The 23674-nt window shown below is 57.8% G+C and overlaps 2 protein-coding genes across 2 annotated transcripts; both read right to left on the bottom strand.

Annotated features, from left to right (window-relative positions):
* SLC39A2 (solute carrier family 39 member 2) lies at positions 1-7622 on the bottom strand. Its single transcript, XM_048820734.2, has 4 exons — positions 4643-7622; positions 3532-3662; positions 2710-2778; positions 1-2140 (listed from the first exon to the last, which is right to left on the bottom strand). Exons 1-4 carry the CDS (start codon positions 4755-4757, stop codon positions 1496-1498), a joined length of 960 nt encoding a protein of 319 aa, XP_048676691.1. The 5' UTR covers positions 4758-7622; the 3' UTR covers positions 1-1495.
* Positions 7623-7719: 97 nt separating this feature from the next.
* On the bottom strand, positions 7720-17640 carry METTL17 (methyltransferase like 17). Its single transcript, XM_048820725.2, has 14 exons — positions 17545-17640; positions 13652-13805; positions 13066-13215; positions 12772-12868; positions 12064-12145; positions 11047-11120; positions 10869-10963; positions 10315-10388; positions 9824-9931; positions 9395-9463; positions 9010-9060; positions 8713-8805; positions 8336-8520; positions 7720-8093 (listed from the first exon to the last, which is right to left on the bottom strand). Exons 1-14 carry the CDS (start codon positions 17614-17616, stop codon positions 8006-8008), a joined length of 1392 nt encoding a protein of 463 aa, XP_048676682.1. The 5' UTR covers positions 17617-17640; the 3' UTR covers positions 7720-8005.
* Between the last annotated feature and the right edge of the window lie 6034 nt (positions 17641-23674).

The following is a 23674-nucleotide window of genomic DNA, read 5'->3' on the forward strand; positions in this document are numbered from 1 at the left end:
ACAAAACACAAGCCATTATTTATCGCAGCGGCAACATCCATTGAACAAATGGTCTAAAAAACAGGCACCCATGAGCCGGGCGTTTGGAGGGCCACCAAGCTGCGGTCCCACCTCCTGTCTACCACAGGCTGCTAAATTCCACCCAGTTCCCCCAGCACTGAGCCCAGGAACGGACGTTTGGCTAAAGTGTCTTCCCAAAAGGCCCCAGGGAGTTTGTTCCGTGGGTTAATCACCCTCTCAGTTACAAAAAATGGAGCCTTGTTTCCAATTGTAATTGGGCTTCCAGCTATTTCCCAGGAGTCTCTGCAAGGGCCAAGGAACCCACGGTTCACAAGCTGCGCAGAGATTGTGGCTTCATCTCACAGCCACCCTGGCCTTGGCACTAGGGTTGCTGAGATTCCTGGAGGTTTCATCCTGTGACATGATCTTTAATTAAGTGAGGGCTGGCAACCCTACGTGGCATCAGCTGCATCCAAGAGGCCCACGCTGTTAGGAGTCCCGTGGCTGGCCCTCTCCAAGTTGCCTAAGGGATTTGGACAGCAATTGCTAGGCAGGGGAAGCAGGCACCTAGGCAGCTTTGGCAACCGAAGCCCTGGAGGAAGGGGTGAGCTGAGGGGTTGGCGCAGCGCTGCCCATGCGCTGTAGCCCTCGAGAGTGGGAGGGAGTTCAGCTCTGTAACACCATGCCGCAGGACGGGTAACCAGCAGCGGGGAATTAAACTCATCACCCCTCATGCTAAGCCCATGAGCCTGTACTGGCTGAGCTAAAGGCCCCTGCTTTAGCCTGGGCTAGGGCAGGCTCATCAGCCTGTTCAGAGGCCCAGACACCAGGAGACAGGGACAGACCCCAGTACGGTGTGGTGGGGAGATTACTTTGCTCCTAGGACACAAAGGAGCTGGCTGGCTCAACAGCTGGGGTGGGAGCCACCTGGGCCATCTGGACACACACTGAGAACCTCCCAGCTTGTGTCACACAAGCCAGTGGACAGCCACTAGGTGTCCCAGTCCCTGCCCCATGAGCCAGCCAGTCCCTGTCCTGGGGCTGGCGCCCCCTAGAGGGGAAAGGCCCCATGCCCCAGCCCTCTGATCCAGCTAGTCCCTGTCCTGGGGCCGGATGAGAGCCGGCACCCCCTAGAGGGGAAAGGCCCCATGGCCCTTTCCCCACCCCATGAGCCAGCCAGTCCCCACCCTGGGGCCAGATAGGAGCTGGCACCCCCTAGAGGGGAAAGGCCCCATGTCCCATTCCCCACCCCCAAATCCAGCCAGTCCCCTGCCCAGGGGCCGGATGGGAGCCAACGCCCCCTTAGGGTGAACAGATGTCTCAATTTTGGGGGCTTTTTCTTATATAGGCACCTATTACCCCCCCTCCACCCGGATTTTTTACACTTGCTATCTGGTCACCCTACGCCCCCTAGAGGGGAAAGACCATTTGGGGTCCGTCTCTGCAGGGCATGGGGACACCAAACCTGGGTCCCCCACCCAGTCCTGCCTCCCCCTCAGGCCCAGACAGCGATGGTGGCCATGACAGTGAAGCCCAGTGCGATGAAGGAGAACTTGGCCAGGGGCGGCTCACTGGAGCTCAGCTCGTGGGGCAGGATCTCCAGGAAGGTGATGTACAGGAAAGTGCCAGCCGCCAGCCCCTCCAGCAGGGCCATGGTCAGCCCACTGGCTGCTCCGCCCGAGAGCGAGAGCCCAATGCCCACGGCCATGCCGGAGGGGGACATGAGGGCAAAGATACCCAGGTAGAGCAGCCTCCAGCGGGGCCGGGTGCCACTTTGCACCAGCTGCAGCCCCAGGCTGAAGGCGATCACGCCCTTGTGGGCCAGCACGGCCAGGCAGAGCTGGAGGGCCCCCGCCTCACCCTGCTGCACCCCCACCGCCAGCCCCTCGAAGAGTGAGTGCAGCGACAGAGTGATGAAGAGCACCAGGGCCCGGAAGGAGCCAGGTGAGGGGCCACCAGGCACCGGGACCCCATGGGAGTGCGGGACGGAGGGGACACTGGGGGCTGAGCAGGCAGGGTCCTTGTCTGGGGCCCTATGGGACGGTGGAGCCGAGTGGCAGCAGTGCAGCACCAGGCTCTCGGTGAGGAAGACGAGGAAGAAGCCGAGGGAGATGACGAGCTCCGCGAAGGGGTAATCCAGCTGTGGGGAGAGGGATGGGGAGATGGAGGGAGAGACATGGTTTGTTTCAGAGGGACTCGCATGCAGGCACCCAGCCCGGCCTTCCCCCCCTCTACACGTAGCCTACAGAGCACGTCCCAAAGGGAGGGCTATTTAGGAGAGTGGGATCTAGTCGTTAGAGCAGGGAGCTGGGCGCCAGGACTCCTGGGTTCTGTCCCTGGCTCTGGGAGGGGAGTGGGGTCTAGTGGGTTAGAGGGGGAAGGGGCTGGGAGCCAGGACTCCTGGGTTCTCTCCCTGGCTCTGCAAAGAGAGTGGGGACAAACAGTTAGAGCAGAGGGGGGCTGGGAGCCAGGGCTCCTGGGTTCTGTTCCCGGCTCTGGGAGGGGAGTAGGGTCTAGTGAGTTAGAGCAGGGGAGACTGGGAGTCAGGACTCCTGGCTTCTCTCCCTGTATCTGGGAGAGGAGATTTGACAAGGGCCAGTCGCTCCCCCTGCCTTGGCTCTGCTCTCACAGATCTTTCCCCACAGTTGCCCTCTTCCTGCCTCTCCTCAGTGGGGGCACTTCCAGCCAAGAGGTGTCAGGGGCACTTACCTCAGCCCCACAGGCACTGGCCCTAGATGAGTTGTTCTGTGTCCCCGTCCAGTTCTGCCCAGCAACAGCCTGTGGGGAAACAAGGGGAGTTAGATACCGCGCTGGGGGGCAGGCGGTGCACTGACCCCATATTCACCTGGAGGGCTGTCCCTGCGCCCCCTGCTGAAAGGGACAGGCCCTGCTCCGTGTGTGTGTGTCCCCACACCTCCTGCGGGAGGGGACGGGCCCTGCTGCGTCTGTGTGTGTGTGTCCGTCCCTGCACCCCCTGCTGGAGGGGACGGGCCCTGCTCCATATGTGTGTGTGTGTCTGTCCCTGCACCCCCTGCTGGAGGGGACAGGCCCTGCTCCATACGTGTGTGTGTGTGTGTCCCTGCACCCCCTGCTGGAGGGGACGGGCCCTGCTCCATATGTGTGTGTGTGTGTGTGTGTGTGTGTGTCCGTCCCTGCACCCCCTGCTGGAGGGGATGGGCCCTGCTCCATATATGTGTGTGTGTGTGTGTGTGTCCCTGCGCCCCCTGCTGGAGGGGACGGGCCCTGCTCTGTGGGTGTGGGTGTGTGTGTGTCCCTACGCCCCCTGCTGGAGGGGACGGGCCCTGATCCGTGTGTGTGTGTGTGTGTGTGTCCCTGCGCCCCCTGCTGGAGGGGACGGGCCCTGATCCGTGTGTGTGTGTGTGTGTCCCTGCGCCCCCTGCTGGAGGGGACGGGCCCTGCTCCATATGTGTGTGTGTGTCCCTGCGCCCCCTGCTGGAGGGGATGGGCCCTGCTGTGTGTGCACCACCCTGCTGGAGCAAGGGGAACCCGTGCATCCCTGTGCCGTCTCACCTGCTGCAACCGCTTGCCCAGCTCCCCCTGGATGTCTGTCAGCGCGTCGGCTGCTGTGTGCATGAGGCAGGCCCCCAGAAAGACCCCTGCTGCGAAGCAGCCAATGTAGCTCAGGATGCGCCGGTGCCACCCTGTGGGAGGAGAGGGCTGAGGTGAGGCCAAGACCACGGGGCAGGGCGGAGCAAGGGGATCCCAGCCTGGGAGGTGGGTCTCGAACTGGGGAACTGCACAGCCTGGGGCAGGAGAAAGCCAGAGGCAGGAAGAGCAGGCACAGAGCCCTGGACTGGCACCGGGAATACCCAGGTTCCAATTCTGGCTCAGCCACTGGCCTGTTGGGTGAGCTTGGTAAATCACTTGGCATCCCTGCACCTCAGTTTCCCCATCTGTACAATGGGGCTAATGAGACTGACCTCCTTAGCGAAGTGCTTTAAGATCTGCTGACAGAACAAGGGTGATTAATGAACTGGCAAGAGGGTGGAGTGAAAGCAGCACAGTTCCCCAGGGAGGAAGAACTGGGCACAGATAAGAAGAAAAAGGGCAAAGCAATGGCTAAGAAAGTGGGACATAGTTGGACAGACACAACCTCGGTTTCCCTCAGGGGGGCCAGAGCCCCCTGAGTGTGGCTGTTTCTTTCACCCCACGGAGAGGCAGTGATGGGGATGGGGCAGGGTGGAGGTATCATTCATGCCTGCAGCTGCCCCATTGTCTTATTTACTAAGGGGGTTGCCCCTGCTCTGGGAGCTAGAAGCCTGCAGGGGATAGGGGAGGGGAAGCACCAGACAGACAGATACACGGATAGAGAATGAGAGCGAGGAGCAGCAAGAGATAGATAGATAGATAGATAGATAGATAGATAGATAGATAGATAGATAGATAGAATGAGCAGAGGGGTGTCTATGGGGATAGATGATAGGGGGAGCAGAGGGGTGTCTGTGGAGGTAGATGATAGGGGAGCAGAGGGGTGTCTGTGGGGATAGATGACAGAGGAGCAGAGCGGTGTCTATGGAGATAGACGATAGAGGAGCAAAGGGGTGCGTATGGGGATACCCAGCGCGCCCCACCCCCGTCATGTGGATGCAAAGCCGCTGTCCCAGCCCCAGCCCCTCTTCACCTTTGGCCGCTTTGATCTGGAACCACTTGACCTGGGCCGGGATGAGGCCGCAGACGAGGGTGATGAACAGCAGAGCCACCAGGCAGCCGATCTTCACCACCAGGAGTGGCTCCATCCGCGCAGGCACCAGGAGGGCCGGGTCGTGCAATACAGCTGGGCGTTACCCTGGGCTCACACCCTACAGCCCCTCCTCCACAATGCCCTGCTAGCCCCAGCCCTCTCCTGTCCTCCCTCGCCTAACCGGTCCCACGATAGGGAGACCCCCACCACAGATGACCCTAACCCTAATCCTAGGCAGCCACAGCCAAAGCCAGGCCCTCAGCCGAACCCAGGCCTGGCCGGGGACCCTTCCAAGTCCCAGGAATCAGTGGGAGATGCTGTGCTGCACGGGGATGGGTCAGGCCGTCCCCGGTTCCCTGGGCATCCTCCTCCCTTCCCGTCTACCTCACTCCATCTGCCCCTCTGCCTTCCCCTGTCCCCCTTCCTTTCACTGCATCTCTGCTGCTCCTCGCTCCCTCTCCTGCTCAGCTCCTGCCACCTTCCCCAGCGCCTCCCAGCCCCGCAGTGAATAATAACCTCCCGGGAGCAGGGAGCCACCTCCCCACCCCCGCACATCCTTCAATCTTAATTACACCATCATTAAATAATTTATTGGGTAAACATTTCCCAAGAGCACTTTTCCCCACCACTTCCCCGGTCACCGGCTGCATTCCTAGTAGCTTAGATATGCTTGTATTGAACACCTATCCCTCTCTAATACCCAGCAGGCCCTGGCCTGGGGGGATTTTCCAACTGTTGAGGGGTTTGGTGCCAAGCTGGACGGTGCTGGATCAGCATCTCCCGGGCCCCAAGCGGGGTGAGGATGGAGAGACCTCAAACATACAGCCTCCCGGGGCCTGGTCAGCCCTCCTCCTCTACCAGCTGCCCGGCCTGGATTCACAGGGGTGGCCAGCCGTCTCTGCAGCAGTGCCCTCTTCTGGTGTGCCGAGTGCTGGGCCCCCGAGGACAGCCCGCCGGATACAGCACCCATTTCTCCCCCTGGCTGCCCAGCAGGCCCTCGGGAGAGATGCCACCAGCAGGTATCTGCAATGGCAAAGGCCAGCCTGGCAAACCAAGACATCCGCCTCTACTCACCCGCAACCTGGGCTGAAGGGGCCTAAAGTCAGTGTTAACTGGGAGGGGCACTGGCTGCCCTGCCTCTCCCAAACCCAGCCTCCCCCTCGCTGCCCCGGCCCTGAGCAGCCAGAGCCTCGGATCCCAGCTGGCTCCCACCTCCCGGCCCCGTAGCTACCCAGCGGGCTCCATGGGGTCTCTGTTGCTGAGTTACCGGCCAGTCCTTTGTTCTCCAGTGACATGGGGACAGTTCTAGGTAGTGCATTGCTGCCTGTGTGACCCTTCTCTCCCCGTTCCCTCCAGGAGAAATTCAGCCCTTCACACACAGCCTGCACAGTGAGTGGGGCCGAGTCACACACATACCAGACTAATCTCACCATACTGCCCCCACTGCCGCAGGACACCTCGAGCTTCGTTACTGGCCAGGCAATGCTGGGAAGTTTGGTCACAAACTGGGCCAGATAACAATCTCCTAGAAGGAAGAGGCCCCATGCCCTGTTCCCAGCCCCTGACCCCCGCACTGGGGACAGACACCAGACGGTGTCCCAGCCCCATCTTCCATTCCCCACCCCACTAAGCCAGCTGGTCCCCACGCCCTGCGCCTGGGTCCCAGACAGCACTTCCTGAGCTCCTGTGATGGTGTCAGCACCTGGCTGCAGCTTGGCTCCTGAAACACACCCTGGCCCTTCACCCGCTGTTTACTCTAAACGGAGCATTTCCCAGCACCACCAGCAGCAGCCCATGGGCCACAGCCCTGACGCTGCGTAACCGTCAGCGTCCCCTGGCAGCCAGCGCTGGTCCCACGCTCCCAGTATGGCACTAGGTAGGGGGCACTGAGGTGCAAGGACTGGGGTGGGGACTCAGTAGGGGATGCTCTCCCCTAGCAGGCAGTCCTGGCATCACAGCCCCAGTATGGTGCTAGGGGGCGCTGGGCTGCAGGGAGCAGGGTGGGGACTCCGCAGGGGAGGCTGTCCCACAGGGAGCAGGTCTGCAGGGGGTGCAGTGCTGCAGTTTGGGAGCCCCCTAGGGAGCAGGATGGGGGGCGCTGTCCTGTAGGGAGCAGGTTTGGGACCCCGCAGAGAACAGGGTGGGGGGCCGCAGGGGAGGTTGTCCCACAAGGAGCAGGAACAGGTGCTGGATCCAACAGGCTGTCCTCAGGGGCCCAGCGCCCGGCACGCAAAAAAAAAGAGGGGGGGGGGGGGTCTTCAGGGGAGGCTGTCCCGTAGGGAGTAGGCTCAGGCCCCGAAGGGAGCAAGATGGAGGTGCAGTGGGGTGCAGTGCTGCAGAGTGGGAGCCCCACAGGGAGCAGGATGGGGGGCCCCGCAGGGGGCACTGTCCTGCAGGGGGCAGGGTGGGGAGTCTGCATGGTGCGGGTGGGGGCCCTGCAAGAGAGACTGTCCCATAGGGAGCAGGATGGGGGCCCACAAAGGGCACTATCCCATGGGGGGGGGGGTCCTGCAGGGAGCAGGGTGGGGTCTGCTGGGTGAGGGCTCTACATGGAACAGGGTGGGGGGCGGCAGGCAGCGCTGTCCCGCAGGGAGCTGGGCCCACACAGAGCTCAGGTCCCCCCTTTCAGCCCCGTGGTTGCATGCCAAGCCTATGCACACAGCTGGGTCACGCCCAGGGGCTCCATGGAACCAGCTGAGCCCGTTCCCTGACCCAAGCTATGGCAATGGCAGCAAGTGGTAACTCCTCGAGCCCAGCACACACTGTGCCCAGTGTGCGGGGCATGCTCACTGCCAGGCGAGAGGGAGGGCTGGCTGCCCACAGGAGGAAACCGAGACCCACAAGGGGATGGGACACAGTGAGAGAACAGAACCAGGAGTCCTGGCTCCCAGCCCCCCTGCTCTAACCACTATACTCCCCTCCCTTCCCCTCCCATAGCTGGGGAGAGAACCCAGGAGTCCTGACTCCCAGGCTGCTGCCAGTCTAACCCTGCACGGTAACTGACGCCAAAGCTGGTGGACTGTTTCAGGCTCTCTTTATTGGACCCAACCTGGGAGCTGGGGAGCCACCAGCTGCAGAAGAGAACCCAGGAGTCCTACTGGGTCCCCGCTGTTCAATGGAGGCAGCACCTGCACCTCCAGTGCCACAGGCGACGGGGGCCATCAGAAGACCCCCCCAACCCAGTGCCAATCCACTAGGGTGCTCCCTGCCACTGTCCCCATGTCAATGCCCAGGAGGGTTGGGCGACAGATCGCAGCGAGACCTCGGGGGCTCAGCATCTGCCCCCGGGAATGGGCTGGAGGGTTACTCCCCCGGAACGGCCTCTCCATGGGGCGTCGTCACGGGTAGCCGATCCCCCCAATGGCTCAGCCGGGCGCAGCGATACAGATCCCTGTGGGAAGAGGGCATGGTGATGAGTCCGGACCCCCGAGCCAGCAAGTTCCGGCTCTGGATGGGAGCCAGCACCCCCTAGAGGGGAAATGCCCTGTATCCCATTCCCCACCCCCCGAGCCAGCCAGTCCCTGCCCTGGGGCCAGATAGGAGCCAGCGCCCCCTAGAGGAGAAAGGCCCGTGCCCCCATTCCCTGCCCCCCTGAGCCAGCCAGGCCATCCCGGGCCCTTGGCAGAGCGGTACCTGCCGTGCCGGCGTGCGGTGATCACGGCGTGCTGCAGGCTCCCGTCGGCACAGCACAGATGGCAATGGACATGCTGGACCCGGCCCAGGACGGCCTGGGTGATGCGGGGCCAGGGCTCCTCGCCCGCCCCTGGCCCCCGGCGCAGGATCAGGAAGGAGAACAACTCCTCCTTCAGTGCTGGGTTCTGCAACGGCACATGGGTAGGGGGTGAGCCGGGGTCCCCTGCAGAGCCCCCTGCATCCGCCTCCCCCAACCCCTCCGCCCTGCGGCTGGCTCCGGCCCGTTCCCCACCCTTGCAGCCAGGCAGTCCCCACCCTGGGGCCAATCCCACCACAGCTCCCCATACACCCCGCTGCCTGGCGGGAGGGGCACTCACCCAGCGGAAGGGCAGGGGGTGGTAGGCCTGGAGGTAGTTGCAGGGCAGGGGCTGCTTGGGGTTCAGCCGTGGGCAGGGCAGGTGATGCGGGCACTAGGAGACAGAGACTGGCGTTAGAGCATCCCACGTCCCCCCACAGCCCACTGACTGGGCACCTGGCTGGCCTCGGCCTGCCCTCTCCATACCCCACCCACCGAACCTCGACCCATCCCCCAAACTGGCCTCAGGCCGCCCACCCAACTCCCTCCGGCCACCCTGCAGGCCTCGGCCTGCTCCCCCCACCCCGCCGATACTCACTGGGGCGAAGACGTGAGCCTCCCGTGGGTCATGCACCACCTTGTCGCCCCCCTGTTGGCCGAGAGGAGAGGAGTTAGAGCCCAAAGGGAACCAGCTGCACCCCCTGTTCCCTCTGCACTGCCGGCCCGGACGCCTGGGTCCCGTTCCATCCCAGACCCTCCCCCTGGGATCCCTGGGGGGCAGAGCTCTGAACTGCCGCCTCCCAGTCCTTCCCCCTGGGGGCCTCCCAGCGCTTTGTGTTACTGTCCCAGACGCCTGGGTCCCATTGTCTCCCCATTCTCCCTTCCCCCAGGTGGCTGGGAGCCTGCCAAAGCTGCTGGGGGTGGGGAGGGGGATCGCAGGGGGTACCCGCCACAGCCCCAGGGAAGGAGCAGGGTCCCCTCACCCCCAGGATGATCTCTCGCGCCTCCATGAGCATCTGGTGCCCCTCTTTGGTCCCGTTCTCCACCAGCACCTGGAAGGGATTGGGAGTTAGAGGGTCTGATCTTGGAGGGAGGGGAAGAGACTGGGCGTGGGGGGGCCAAACTGGGAGGCGGGGGGGGAGCCGGGTTGGGGGGGGCCGAGGGGCCAATCCGGGGAAGGGAGGGAGACTCTGGGAGGGAGGGGGAGAGGGGTCGATCTGAGGACCAAGAGGCCGATCCAGGGGAGGGGAGGGGGACTCTGGGTGAGGGGGCAGAGGGACCGATCCGGGGATGGGAGGGGGATGCCAGGGGAGTGGAGGGCAGAGGAGGGGGACTCCGGGCCAGGGGGGCCAATCTGAGGGAGGGGAGGGGGACTCCGGGCGGGGGGCCAGAGGGGCAGGGGGGTCACTCACCAGGAAGCCGTCCGTCTTCCTCCACAGTGTCTGTATGGTCTCCCTGCGCTCGGCCAGGCTGGGCAGCTCATTCAGGGAGAAGGCTGAGACCACCAGGTCAAACTTCACCTGCAAGTGCAGGGGGAGACACAGGATGTGGGCGAGAGGGGGAGATCAGACCCTGGCTGGGGTGGGGCAGATCCCCGGAGACCTCCCCCCGGCACTGGAGAACGCCCCAGCTCCCAGCCTCTCTGACCTGCCCCTTCTTCCTCATGCTGCTCCTGTCCCCCACCCCAGAGCCAGCCGCATTCTGATGCTGCCTCCCCAACAGAACAGCAAAGCAATGTGGGATGGCGCCAGGCAGGCAGCCCTGGCAAGCCAGAATCTAACAACACGTACACCCCCACCTCCAGGCTTCCCTGCAAAGCACTGGACCCCCCAGTGCTCCCCCCTAGACCCAACTGCCTCTTTATCAGCCCCTCTCTGCCACCCCTACAGGCAGGGCCCTTTACCTTGGGCGAGACGGGGAGGAACTGCCGGAAATAGACGCCTGGAAAGAGTGGGGCCCGGGGGGACTCAGAGCCACCTGGAGCAGGGAGGGACGGACAGAGAGACATCAAGGTGGGGGTCACCGAGAGGGAGAGAAGACAGGACAGGGGGCAATGGAATGAGAGAGTGATGGAAGAAAGGCCTGGCAGCCCGGACTCCCAGGTTCTCTTCCCAGCTCTGGGGTGGCAGAGGGGACTAGTGGAGTGGCGTGGCGTGGGAGGGGAGGGGGGTGCTGGCAGCCAGGACTCCTGGGTTCTATCCCTGACTCTGGGAGGAAAGTGGGGTCTAGTGGAGTGGCGTGGCGTGGCGTGGGGCGGGGTGGGAGGTGCTGGCAGCCAGGACTCCTGGGTTCTATCCCTGGATCTGGGAGGAGAGGGGGGGTCTAGTGGTTGGAGGGCTTGGGAGCCAGGACTCTTGGGTTCTTCCCCAGCTCTGGGGTGGCAGAGGGGTCTAGCAGTTAGAACTGGGGCCCTACCAGCCCTGGCTGGGCACTCAGCAGTGCCCCTGGAGGCCTCACCTTGCAGCAGCCGCTCAGCGAGGGCCAGCATAGGGGCGGAGCTGTCGACACACAAGTATTCACACAGGGTCTGGCCCCAGGCACCATGTGCGGCCCTGCACAGAGAGGGGGGAGCATGAGACACCAGCAGCGCTCCCAGCACCACAGGAAATATCCCCCCTGCAGGGCAGAGGCTCACCAGCTGACGGAGCCTGTCCCAGAGCCAAAATCCAGCAGGGTGCGAGGGGCAAAGGCTGGAACCCGCTTCTGGATCTAGGGAGCAGAGCAAAGAGAAACCACATCAGCCCCAGCACAGCTCCGCGTAGACCACAGGCGGAGAGCGGGACTACCTCCCTTCAGAGAGCAGGGGCTAGTGGTTAGAGGGGGGGGGCTGGGAACCAGGACTGCGGGGGGTCTAGCCCCAGCTATGGGGGGAGTGAGGGCTAGTGGTTAGGGCTGGGAGCCAGGACTATTTTTTTAAGCCCATGTGCGGAATGAATTTTATTATGTGCACCAATATGGATCTGACGTGTTACACTTCACCTTCATACTGGTGCACATAACAAAATTCATGTGGTAGGGGTGGAGCCAAGGGGTTTGAAGTGTGGGAGGGGGCTCAGGGCTGGGGAAGAGGGTTGGGGGTGAGGGCTCTGGCTGGTGTTGCTGGCTCTGGGATGGGGCTGGGGATGAGGGGTTTGGGGTCCAGGAGGGGGTTCAGGGCTGGGGAAGAAAGTTGGGGTGTGGGCTCTGGGGTAGAGCCGGGAATGAGAGGTTTGGGGTGCAGGCTGCCCCAGGGAGAGAGAGGACTCCCCCCAGCCCCCTCTCGCCACAGCAGAGGCACCTTTCCCCGGCTGGGGCAGCCCCAGCGGGGCTGGGCTAGGTCAGGCCGAGGGAGAGGTTCCTCTCCCCCGGCCGTGGCAAGTCTGGGGCAGCTCCGTGCTGGGGTCGGAGGGGAGGGTCACCTCTCCCCCGGCAGGTCCACACTGGGGGAGAGGCACCTCTCCCCACCGCTGCCCTGGGCCCCTGCACGGGGCTTAATAGGCAGCTGCATGGCCACAGAGCTTAGAGGAAACTTAGCTCCTGGGTTCTATCCCCAGCTCTGGGAAGGGAGTGGGTTCTCATGGTTAGAGCAATTGGGGCTGGGAGCCAGGATTCCTGGGTTCTGTCCCCAGCTCTGGGAGGGGAGTGGGCTCTAGTGCTTAGCACAGTCTCTCACCTCATGGAAGGCTCTGGACACAGCCGCAAACCCCCCATCCAGCCGAGCTACCATGTACACAAGACTCAGCTCGTCTGTATACCTGGGACGGGAAAAACACACAGAGCATGTCGGTTGGGGGCGCTGACCCCCCACACATACCCCAGAGCGAGTGCTGACCTCCTTTACTGCCTGCCAGAAACTGGGGCTGGTAAACAGATGTCGTGCCCCACCCCAGAACTGGCTGCACCTTAGCTCTGGTGAGTCATCCCCTTGTGGCGTTGCCATGAGGCTATTACCCAGCTGCTCCACCCCAGAACTGGCTGCATCTCAGTGCTGGGAAAGGCATTCTCGTGTGACCTCCTTCACTGCCTGCCAAAATTTGGGGCTGATAAACAGATGCTCCACCACTGAACTGGCTGCATCTCAGAAGTGGGCGAGATGACCCTGTGTGGCATTGCTGTGCATCTGTTCCCAGCTTCCCCACCTCAGAACTTGCTGCATCTCAGCACTGGCTGAGGCATTCCTGTGTGACCTCCTTCATTGCCTGCCAAAATGTTGGGCTGGTAAACAGATGCTCCACCCCACCCCAGAGCTGGCCGCATCGCAGTATCGGGTGAGCCATCCTTGTTTGGCGTCACTGTGCAGCTGTTCCCCAGCTGCCCTACACAAGAGCTGGCTGCATCTCAGCACTGCAGGAGACCCATCACAACCCCGAGAGGGTGTCACCTCAGTGCCTCCCAGTGATAGGTGGTTTTTCGAAGCCTGTTCAGCACCCTCCTCTGCAGCTTCTCCGCCTCAGCGTCGGTCAGGGGGCTGGATGCGTCTGACAGAGAGAGACAGGGTTAAGCATAGAGAAGGCTGGGGGAGACCAAGCAGAGACCAACACTGAGTGAGGAGAGCGCCCCCCGCCGGACCTGCACCCCGCAGCACTGTGGGGCACTGGGGCCAGCACTGACTGCATGGGGAGAGCCTCTTCACCCAGCTGGTTTCTCCCCATCCTGTCCCCCAGTTTGCGCTCACCTGCTGTGCGGGGCTGGACCTTCTCCCTCAGCTGCTGCTCCAGCTGCTGCCCTCTCCTCTGCAGCTCGCTGGCCTCCAGGGGGCGCTTCCGGCTCCAGAGGTAGTTGGTCAGGGACACAACCTGGTCCTTCAGCCCATGCACGGTGGACTCTGGTGGGGGATGAATGAGATACGATGGGCCCAGTGAGAAGCCCGTCATGCTGAACAGAGCAGGGATCACTGGTCCTGAGGTGCAGCCCAGCTCTGGCGCAGAGCAGCTGGGTAACAGCCGCACATACCACCACATGGGGATGGCTCACCCAGTGCTGAGACGTACCCAGCTCCAGGGTCTGGCAGGTGGGAAACAGCTGCACATAACACCACGTGGGGATGACTTGCCTGGCACAGAGATGCAGTAGCTCTGGGACAGAGCAGCTGGGTAACAGCTGCACGACACCACATGGGGATGGCTCGCCCTGAGCTGAGATGCAGCCAGCTCTGGGGCAGGGCACCTGAGTAACAGTAGTGCAAGGAGAGAGTACTCCTACTGAGCCCCTCACCCTGCTTCTTGCAGCACCGAGCCCCCTCGCACCCAGTGGTTACTTACGCTCCACCAGCAGCTGGGCAGCCTTCACCAGTTCGGCCGGGAGCCGGACACTCCTGAGATGCAGCACCCCTGGGTGCCGGCGGTGGGGGACGTTGCCCAGAAAGTCAGAGGAGTTGTCCACCTGGGAAACCCTTGGGATGATGGTGGCGAAGGCCTGAGCGGGGAGAGAGCCATCAGGAGAGCAGGGCAGGCCTATATGGCCTACATGGGAAGGTCCACATGGGGCTATATGGCTTAGCCAGTGGGCAGTGAGGGTAGCAGGGCCATATGGGGGATATTGCCCAGCAGGATGCACAGCAGCAGGCTCTATATGATTAGAGGATAGTAATAGTAGGTAGGATAATCCATATGGGGTTATATAGCCCGAGCAGGACCATGGCCCCAGGCTCCAATGGGTCTGGGTTGGTGGCAATGTCAGAAATGGGTGTATATGGTTTTACAGAGCGATACAGTCACATTTAGAGTGGGGAGCTGAAGGAGGAAAGCTGGTCATTACCTGGTCATATGGCATGGGGCAAGATGGGACATACGGAGTTACGTGGTAGGGGTGGAAAAGGGGAGCAGAGCTCCCTCGTGCGTTAGCCCCACTGGCCCATCACGCTGCACTGGCCGCATTGCATCGTGTTGGGGATTGGCTTGGGCAACCTGGAGGAACCAATCCCTGTCCAGCACGCGCTGTCCATGGACGACTTACACTCCATCTCAGGTTACGACCCAGGCATATCTTATCCGCTGTAAACGGCTCCCTGGGCATTCCCCTTATCTTAGCCAGCACCAAGATTCTGCTCCCAGACCACCTGACCTCCCTAATCCTGCCTCCAAATGGGGCCAAAGTCCAACATCATCCATGTCCCATTACTCACGTCGGGCTGCACCCCTTGTTTGCCTTTCCTCCATTAGCTTACGTTTCACTGGCACCGTGTCCCCGTCCTCCTGCGCCTTCCTTTTTAAGGTCTCTGCTCAGCAACATATTCCCAAGTCCACAGTCACTCTAATCATTTCCACCACCATTAACCCCAAGCTCAAAGTACGAGGCAGGGGCTGCCTGCCCACCTCCTAAGGTCCAGCCCCGAACCCACACTGTACACTTGCTCTGCCTGCAAAGCATCCTGCTGTAATTTCACCTGGGCTTTTCTTTTCATCACACCATGACAAACTGCTCCAAAACAGCAAAATCTTTTGATCTGTCACCACTGGACATTTTGACATGAACCAAAGCGCAGGCCAAGAAAAATAATGTTCCTTGGCTCTATTCCAGGAGCGGCCCTCAACAGCCATCCCACAATACTTGTTATCACCAGCATGGGCAGTTCCCACTTTACTAACGTCCCAATGTGGAGCCTGCTCCCAGGGCCATCACTATTCTAGTGCCCTATGCAGCCCCTGCCCCCCGCAGGGAGGGTGAGGGGGGCAGGCCTCGGGGCGGGGGGGGGCTGGCCCCAGGCCTCTGCTGGGGGGGCAGGGCTGGCTTAGGGGGCAGGGAGGAATCGCCCCCAGCACTCACCAGCGGCGCAGCTAGGGCCGGGTTACTGCACTTCCTGCCGCCGGTGAGTGCAGGCCCGCCCCTGCTGCAGTCCTCAGGGGAATGGGGGCAGGAAGGGGCAGGGCGGGGGCGAAGCAGCGATGGGGAACTTGGGGAAGGGGTGGAGTGGGGGTGGGGCTGGGGCGGAGGCCATGGGGAAGAGGTGGGGCAGAGTCTGGAGCAGCATTGGTGCCCTAAGCAGTTGCGTACTTTGCGTATGGGTAGGGACGGCCCTGCCTGCTCCCCCAAAGTGAACCGACACCCAGGCAAATCCATCTGCTACTCCAAGCAAGACCAGGGCCAGCATGAGTCAATTCAAGACAGCAAGTTTCCTTGCTCCATATCACTTAAGGCCACTTTTACTTTGCATGCAATGCATTCCTTATTGCATCTGAAGAAGTGGGTTTTTTACCCACGAAAGCTTATGCCCAAATAAAGCTTATGCCCCTGTTAGTATTTAAGGTGTCACCGGACTCCTTGTTGTTTTTGTGGATACAGACTAACATGGCTACCCCCTGATACATGACATGCATTCCTTATATACTTCTCAGGATATTATTAGTTGTACACACTCACTTAATGTCATGCCTATCTGAATGCAATTACAACATCACCAATGTGCCCTTGGTTTTGCTTAATATATTGATACTGTACTTTTGCTTCCATTTTTTGTAAGGTATTACATGGTTTGGGGAGTGGGAGCTGGTCCATAGCGGGTTAGTACAGCCCAAAGAAGAAGAATCTTGTCCACTGTGGATAGTTCTCTGAAAAGATCCACTCAATGTGCAGCAGCAGTCAAAAAAGCTAACAGAATGTTGGGAATCATTAAGAAAGGGATAGATAATAAGACAGAAAATATCATGTTGCCTCTATATAAATCCATGGTACCTCCACATCTTGAATACTGCGTGCAGACGTGGTCACCCCATCTCAAAACAGATATATTGGAATTGGGAAAGATTCAGAAAAGGACAACAAAAATTATTAGAGGTATGGAAAGGCTTCCGTACGAGGAAAGATTAATAAAACTGGGACTTTTCAGCTTGGAAAAGAGACGACTAAGGGTGGATATGATTGAGGTCTATAAATTCATGGATAATAGGTCCATCCGTGGCTATTAGCCAGGATGGGCAGGGATGGCGTTCCTAGCATCAGTTTTGCCAGAAGCTGGGAATGGATGACAAGGGATGGATCACTTGAAGATTACCTGGTCTGTTCATTCCCCCTGGGGCACCTGGCACTGGCCACTGTTGGAAGACAGGATAGTGGACTAGATGGACCTTTGGTCTGACCCAGTAGGGGGCCATTCTTATGTTCTTATATGGTGTAATATAACTGGGGAGAATCTGGTCCATATGGGGTTATTTGCCCAGGGGGAGGTTATATGGCCTGGGCACCTGGTCCATACAAGGTTTTATGGTGGCGGGGGCGGGGGTACAATTACCAACATTGTATTTCAAAAATAGGGAACTGTTTTCTTAGTAACCCCACCCCTTCTCCCAATATTATTTTTATCATTATTATTAATAATAATCCTACTAAGCAGGACTCACCTACATTCACATGGGGTATCTCTTTCTACTTTTTGCAGAACTAAGAAACTTCCAATCTTGTTGTACAAAATAAGGGGGGGGGGGGGGCCTTGTAGTAAGAGACTGTTGGCAACCCTAGTGGGGGGTTATATGGGAGCGGGGCTGGTCCCTACATGGCTATATTGTTATGAGAACATAAGAACGGCTATACTGGGTCAGACCAATGGTCCCTCTAGCCCTGTATCCTGTCCTCCGACAGTGGCCAATGCCAGGTGCGTCAGAGGGAATGAGCAAGACGATCCATCCCATCCTTTAACCCCCACATTCTGGTCGTCATCAGGAGTTATATGGTCCTAAGGAATTTGGTCTGGACAGCGTTACATGGCTGAGGGGAGTCTGGTCCATATGGGGTTATATGGCGTGGGGGGGAGGTCTGGTCTGTACAGGGTTATATGGTTGGGGGAGAGCATAAGGCCTGAGGGGCTGGTCTATACAAGGCTATATGGCCTGCGGCAGCGGGTTGGCTCTGGGAGGCAGTCCTGACAGGGTCCTAGGCCCAGACAGTTATATGGCCTGGGGGGAGGGGTGGCCCATTTGGGGCCATATGGGCCAGGAGTTGTAGGGCGAGGCGGCTAGTTGGAGAAGGGTCGAATCTCCTTAGAGGCCATGGGGCGGGGCTTATGGCCAGGGGACTGGGGGGGGGGACTGAACTGGTCACATGCTCTGCTCCCCCCAACCGCCGTTGGTGCCGAAGCCGCCCCAGAGAGACGCTGCACGCGCCCTTTACGCAAATCCCCTCAGGGCTCTTCACCAGAACCCGGGCGGGGGGGGTCACTCACCCTGAGCGGGGAGGGGCCGCCGCAAAGTCCCCAAAACCTCCGCACCCGCCCGGCCGCCGCGTGTGCCGCCATCTTGGAACACCCACGGCCCCGCCTCCAACGCACGGCCGCCGGAGCGGCTAGCCAATTGGGAGGCGAGAGAGCCGGGCCACGCCTGGGGACCAATCGCGGGCTGCTATGCAAATGAGGAGGTCGAATGCCGCGGAAGGAGTGACGATTGGGCCAGCCCGCTATGGATGGGCGGGGCCCACGCGATGGGTCGGGGCGGCCAGTGTCTTGGGCTCGAGACGAGGGTGCAGTACTGCACTACCTGCGCCTCTCATGGGGCTGATTGGTCCAATGTCTGCTCGTCCCGCCCTCTTCCTTCCCTCCCCTACCGTTCCATGCCTTTTTGCATATTCTCTCGCCGTTCGGAGCGCCGCGGACCCGCTCGCTTCTCTCTGGGGGAGGGGCTGGTTCGGAATCCAGCCCTGTGCAAAAGGGAACTGCCTGGGCGGGTTAATCCGGATTAGGGTAGCTGTCTGGGAGGGTTAATCTGGATTAGGGTACCCACCTGGCGAGGCGGTGCGTTTGATTTTTTTCGGGGCCTTGCTTGTAACCATCAACTCCTGCCTTTGCAGCCATTTAACCGGCTTCTCCCTGCAAATTATGGGGGAGCCAATTTAACTGGACATTTTCTTTGCAAAGGTTTCAGAGTAACAGGCGTGTTAGTCTGTATTCGCAAAAAGAAAAGGAGTACTTGTGGCACCTTAGAGACTAACCAATTTATTTGAGCATAAGCTTTCGTGAGCTACAGCTCACTTCATCGGATGCATACTGTGGAAAGTTTAGAAGATCTTATTATATACACACAAAGCATGAAAAAATACCTCCTCCCACCCCACTCTCCTGCTGGTAATAGCTTATGTAAAGTGATCGCTCTCCTTACAATGTGTATGATAATCAAGGTGGGCCATTTCCAGCACAAATCCCATTTGTGCTGGAAATGGCTCACCCTGATTATTATACACAATGTAAGGAGAGTTGTCACTTTGGATAAGCTATTACCAGCAGGAGAGTGGGGTGGGAGGAGGTATTTTTTCATGCTTTGTGTGTATATAATAAGATCTTCTAAACTTTCCACAGTATGCATCCGATGAAGTGAGCTGTAGCTCACGAAAGCTTATGCTCAAATAAATTGGTTAGTCTCTAAGGTGCCACAAGTACTCCTTTTTCTTTGCAAAGTGGGGAGTAGCATGGGAGGGGAGCCAATGTAAGTGAAAACTCTTTTTGCAAAGGGAGAGGGGCGGAGGCAATTTCCCTGGGATCTTCTTGGCAAACTTTTTTTTTTTGCAAACTGAAGGAACGGCTGGGCGGGGGGAGTTGCTGCCTAAAATAATTTACAGGGAAATTTTATCTGCAAAAGCGGGAGCCTGAGGCAATTTAACGCACTGGAAATCTGCTTTCAAACTGGGTATGAGGGGGCCAAACCACTTTACCTGCAAATATTCTTTGCAAACGGGGAGGGGCGTGAATCCAGGGATTTAGAAAAACTTGGGGGTGGGGGCAAAATTCCATCAGTACAGAGGCCACTGTCTGGGGTTGTATTGTATTCTGCAGCAGCTGGAGGGGGACTGTAGACCTATGAAAAGTCAGGGGTGGGGGGAAACTGCCTCCCTTGGCCCCTAGCAGATGAGGAGGGGCGCTGCAGTTTAACTGGAGATTCTCTTTGAGTGATTTAATGGTTTAAATGGACAGATTTTGGTCTTGATCTAAGCAGTTTGAACTGATTTGCAGCCTGGATTGGAGGGAGTTAATTGGGAGATTTGTCTCTGCAGCACCCCCTGCCCTGCGTTTGCGGGGATTAGCTCTGAGCCCACCCTTCCCCATTTTATTGTCCTTCCCTATCTGCTTTGAGCTGTAAAATCCAAGCGATGCCTGGCTGGGGGCGGTGGTGGGGGGAGGGGTAGCCTATGCACCCTGCAGTGCTTCTGGGCCCCCCTGCTGTGCCACCTGTGACCATGAAGGTTGGAGGAAGGGGGACCCCTGGCTCCCCAGACCATGTATGCGGGAACCCAAGAGGGTGACACCAGGGAGCATCTATGGGGCCTTCAGAGTGAAACAGACACAGGGCCAACACCCTCAGCGTACATAGGTCACCATAGCTCCACGGCGGAGCCTGACATCAGCTTTACACCCGCTGAGCATCCAGCCGCCAGTGCTGGAATTTCCAAAGGGAGCGAGACTCGAACTGGGCACCTAATTCCTTTGGGCCCCTTAGAAAAATCCCCAGATAAATTGCTTTATAGTGGGACCCCCCTGAAATGGGTGGGGGATATTTCTGGGCTTCATTGCATGGAGAGGTGGGAATGTCACAGGGTGCTTTCCGTGGAGCAATGTTGTGGGTCCTGTGGTGACTCTTACCTAAGCTTCATGGCCAAGTACAGAGAGGTGAGGGGCCAAAGTCTCAGCTGGTTCAAATTCAGACCAGCCTGGAAACTCTTGTATTGTAAAGAACCTGACAAGGAAACGGCAGAACCTTAGAGGGTTGAGATTTCCCCAGCCTAAGGCAGTCAGCTGCCCCAAACCCCATTTAAAATTAGTGGGACTTCAGCATCCAAATCCCCTAGGAGACTTTAGGACTCTGAGGTAGATCTTCCATTAATTTTAGTGCAGACATGCACCTAAATCCCGTAGATGGCATTGAGGCGCTCAACCTGAAACTTGCTTGCAACTAGACCGTGTTGCTTTGTGTTGATGGAGCTCAGCTCGGGAAAGTCCCTCTGGCTTTTGTTTCCTTAGATCATACCTAGCGAGAGAGGGGGCATGACACCTGTGGGCAAGGAGGCGAGCTGCTACCAAGTACAGTACAAGAGACTTTTCAGGGCTTGGGCTTTTCTCTGATTGGGATGCAAGACTGACTGCCAGTCTGAATTTGTCTAGCTTCAACGTCCAGCCACTGGATATTTTTAATCAGAATGTCATGCCAGGTCAAACACCTTGCAGAATTCGCAGTGTGTTACATCAGCACTTTTACCTTTATCAACCAAACGTGTAAGCTCATTACACAAATATCAGATTAGTTTGGCAGGATCTAGTTTCCGTAAACCCATGTTGATTTGCATTAATCATAGTACTCTTCATTAGTTATTTATTAATCAAGTCCCATATCAGCTGCTCCCTGGTCTTGCCCAGGATCAATGTCTGGCTGATTACCAAGGTCATTCCGTTTACCCTTTTTAAACATTGGGACACAATTAGTTTTCTTCTAGTCTTCTGGAACTTCCTCAGTCTTCACGAGTGATCAAAAATCTTCATTAATGGTCTCCTCAGCCAGCTCTTTTAAAACTCTTAGATGCAAGTTCTCTAGACCTGCTGATTTAAAAATTTCCTTTCTTTTCCCCCCACCTGAAGAGTTTTACTAAGTAGCTGCAGAGGGGAAATGCTGCTGCTGCTGAGCTGGAACTCACCTGCTAACAGTGCACAGCAATCCTAAACATTTCCAGACAGGAAGTGAAGGGGAAGCCTGCAAATCTGTAGAGGTAATTTTAGGGATTAAGAACAATAGAAATGTCAGGCTGGAAGGGACCATGAGCAGTTATCGAGTCCAGTCCCCTGTGCTGAGGCAGGACCTAGTTAACCTAGACCAGCCCTGACAGGTGTTTGTCCAACCTGTTCTTAAACACTTCCAGTGATGGAATTGGAGCTGGACAAATTGGGGCTCTTGGTTTATATTTCTGACTCAAGGTCATTGGTTCTGAGGTGGGGGTGGAGTAGCAAGGCCCAGGGGTCTGACTGGGCATGGCACATAGAGGGTGGGTGTGACACTTCACTCCATAATGTTTTATGGAAATATGCTTATGAGTGTGAATATAATGTAACTTGAATATGCTTTATGCAAAAGGTCTCTTGTAAAGTATCATTACAAAATTTATAATCTACTGAGTGTGTTCATCCTGTTTGTTTGCATGTATTATTTCTATGTCTGGAGTTAGGAGAATAAAACATAAACTTGTATTACTGATGTAAACATATTAAGTGGAAGCCATTAAGGGTGCTTCAGAATCAATAAACTGCGAATGGGTCTGTTTACCTGCAAGCCTTCCTGTGTAGCTGTCCACCAGGAGGTCTTACAATGACATGTGATCATGTCACCTGAACTGTAATCCATCTTAAACCTGATCCTTTTCCATTTAGAAGGAGGGGTGGGGACCCAGAAAGACAAAAGATTCCCGGTTTGTGCCAAAGCTATAAAAGGGGGTGGAACAGAACAAACAGAACAGTCATGAGAAAGCCCCTGCTTTTCACCTAAGATGCCTGCTGGAACTAACAAGGATTGTACCAGGGGAAAGTATTGGACCCAGACTAGGAAGGAGTCTAGTCTGTGAAAGAAGCTTATTGGAACATCTCTGAGGGTGAGATTTACCTATAAACAGTTTTTTAATGTATTAGGCTTAGACTTGCATGTTTTTGCTTTATTTTGCTTGGTGACTTACTTTGTTCTGTCTGTTATTACTTGGAACCACTTAAATCCTCCTTTTTATTCTTCATAAAATACTTTTCTTTATTATTGAACCCAGAGTAAGTTATTAATACCTGGGGGAGCAAACAGCTGTGCATATCTCTCTATCCATGTTATAGAGGGCAGACAATTTACAAGTTTACCCTGTATAAGTTTTATACAGAATAAAACGGATTTATTTGGGGTTTGGATCCCATTGGGAGCTGGGTGTCTGGGTGCTGGTGATAGGTGACCTGCTGAGCAGTTTTTGGTTAAAGTCTGCAGCTTTGGGGGTGTGGACCAGATCTGGGTCTGTGTTGCAGCAGGCAAGCATGTGTGGCTCAACAAGGCAGGGTTCTGGAGTCCCAAACTGACAGAGAAATGGGCTCAGAGGTAATTCCAGCACGTCAGGTGACAGTCCCAAGTGGGTCTTTGTGACCAGACCCGTCACAGTGGGGATATCAGTTTAGCTGGGCCAAGGGGTTGCATCAAGCAAGGCAGAGTGTGAGGGGAGCCTGCACACGGGAGGGGTCATGGTGCCCGATCCACTCCCAGTAGAAGTGTGCATTTCTGGGAATGGGAATCTCTCATCAATTACTGTAAAGAGGAAGAGGAAATTTCCCGGGGCTGTGTGTCTCGAAGGGCAGAGCTAATTCACCTTTGAAAAATCCCTGTGGCCCCAAGTAATTGCTTGCCTTGCTTTTAAGGGCTAGAAGATCGCATCCTCTGACATCTGTGAAACAAATATGTGGCCCAGGTGCCAGCTGGGTCCTTGGGTTTACAGAGCCCGTGTCCTAGCCATGGAGCGAGGGAGGCCAGGTGCTGGTAGATTCAGAAACTTTCATTCTCTCCCAACCTCCCCCGCCCCACTCGCTGGGCTATAGGGGAGTCTCTGGCCATCCTTGCGCTGGGCTACTGGCTCCCTGCCCCGCTCACCACAGCACAGTGTCCCATAGCACTGCTATGGGGACCACACTGACTGCCCAGGGAGAGCACCTCCTACTGAGCCCCCATCCGGCTCCCTGCAGCACAGCACCCCATAGTGCTGCAATGGGGCCAGCCTTGCCTGCCAGGGGAGAGCACCCCCTGCTGATCCCTGCCCCGCTCCCTGCAGCACAGCGCCCCCTAGCACCACACTGGGGCATTGGAGTCAGCACTGACTGCCAGGAGAGAGCACCTCCTACTGAGCCCACTCCATGCAACACAGCACCCCCAGCTAAGCCCGCTCCCCACTCCCCACAGCACAAAACCCCCTGGCAATCATAGAATCATAGAACATCAGGGTTGGAAGGGACCTAAGGAGGTCATCCAGTCCATTCCCCTACTCAAAGCAGGACCAATCCCCAACTAAATCATCCCAGCCAGGGCTTTGTCAAGCCTGACCTTGAAAACCGCTAAGGAAGGAGATTTCACCACCTCCCTAGGTAACCCATTCCAGTGCTTCACCACCCCCCTAGTGAAAACATTTTTCCTAATATCCAGCCTAAACCTCCCCCACTGCAACTTGAGACCATTACTCCTTCTTCTGTCATCTGCTACCACTGAGAACAGTCTAGATCCATCCTCTTTGGAAGCCCCCTTCAGGTAGTTGAAAGCAGCTATCAAATCCCGCCTTAGCCTCACAGGGGCATTGGGGCAGCACTGACTCCC

This window comes from Caretta caretta, chromosome 13 (genome assembly GCF_965140235.1).
Source record: "Caretta caretta isolate rCarCar2 chromosome 13, rCarCar1.hap1, whole genome shotgun sequence".
Lineage (NCBI taxonomy): Eukaryota > Metazoa > Chordata > Testudines > Cheloniidae > Caretta > Caretta caretta.

What these genes read in the sequence shown, in the direction of transcription:
- SLC39A2 (XM_048820734.2), bottom strand. Translation starts at nt 4,757, where the DNA reads ATGGAGCCACTCCTGGTGGTGAAGATCGGCTGCCTGGTGGCTCTGCTG. An exon ending in TGGGCAAGCGGTTGCAGCAG is followed by an intron (nt 2,779 to 3,531) that starts GTGAGACGGCAC and finishes GTTTCCCCACAG; the next exon opens with GCTGTTGCTGGGCAGAACTG. An exon ending in CCAGTGCCTGTGGGGCTGAG is followed by an intron (nt 2,141 to 2,709) that starts GTAAGTGCCCCT and finishes CTCTCCCCACAG; the next exon opens with CTGGATTACCCCTTCGCGGA.
- METTL17 (XM_048820725.2), bottom strand. Translation starts at nt 17,616, where the DNA reads ATGGCGGCACACGCGGCGGCCGGGCGGGTGCGGAGGTTTTGGGGACTT. An exon ending in CGCGAGAGATCATCCTGGGG is followed by an intron (nt 9,061 to 9,394) that starts GTGAGGGGACCC and finishes CTCGGCCAACAG; the next exon opens with GGGGGCGACAAGGTGGTGCA. An exon ending in AGGCTCACGTCTTCGCCCCA is followed by an intron (nt 8,806 to 9,009) that starts GTGAGTATCGGC and finishes TCTGTCTCCTAG; the next exon opens with TGCCCGCATCACCTGCCCTG.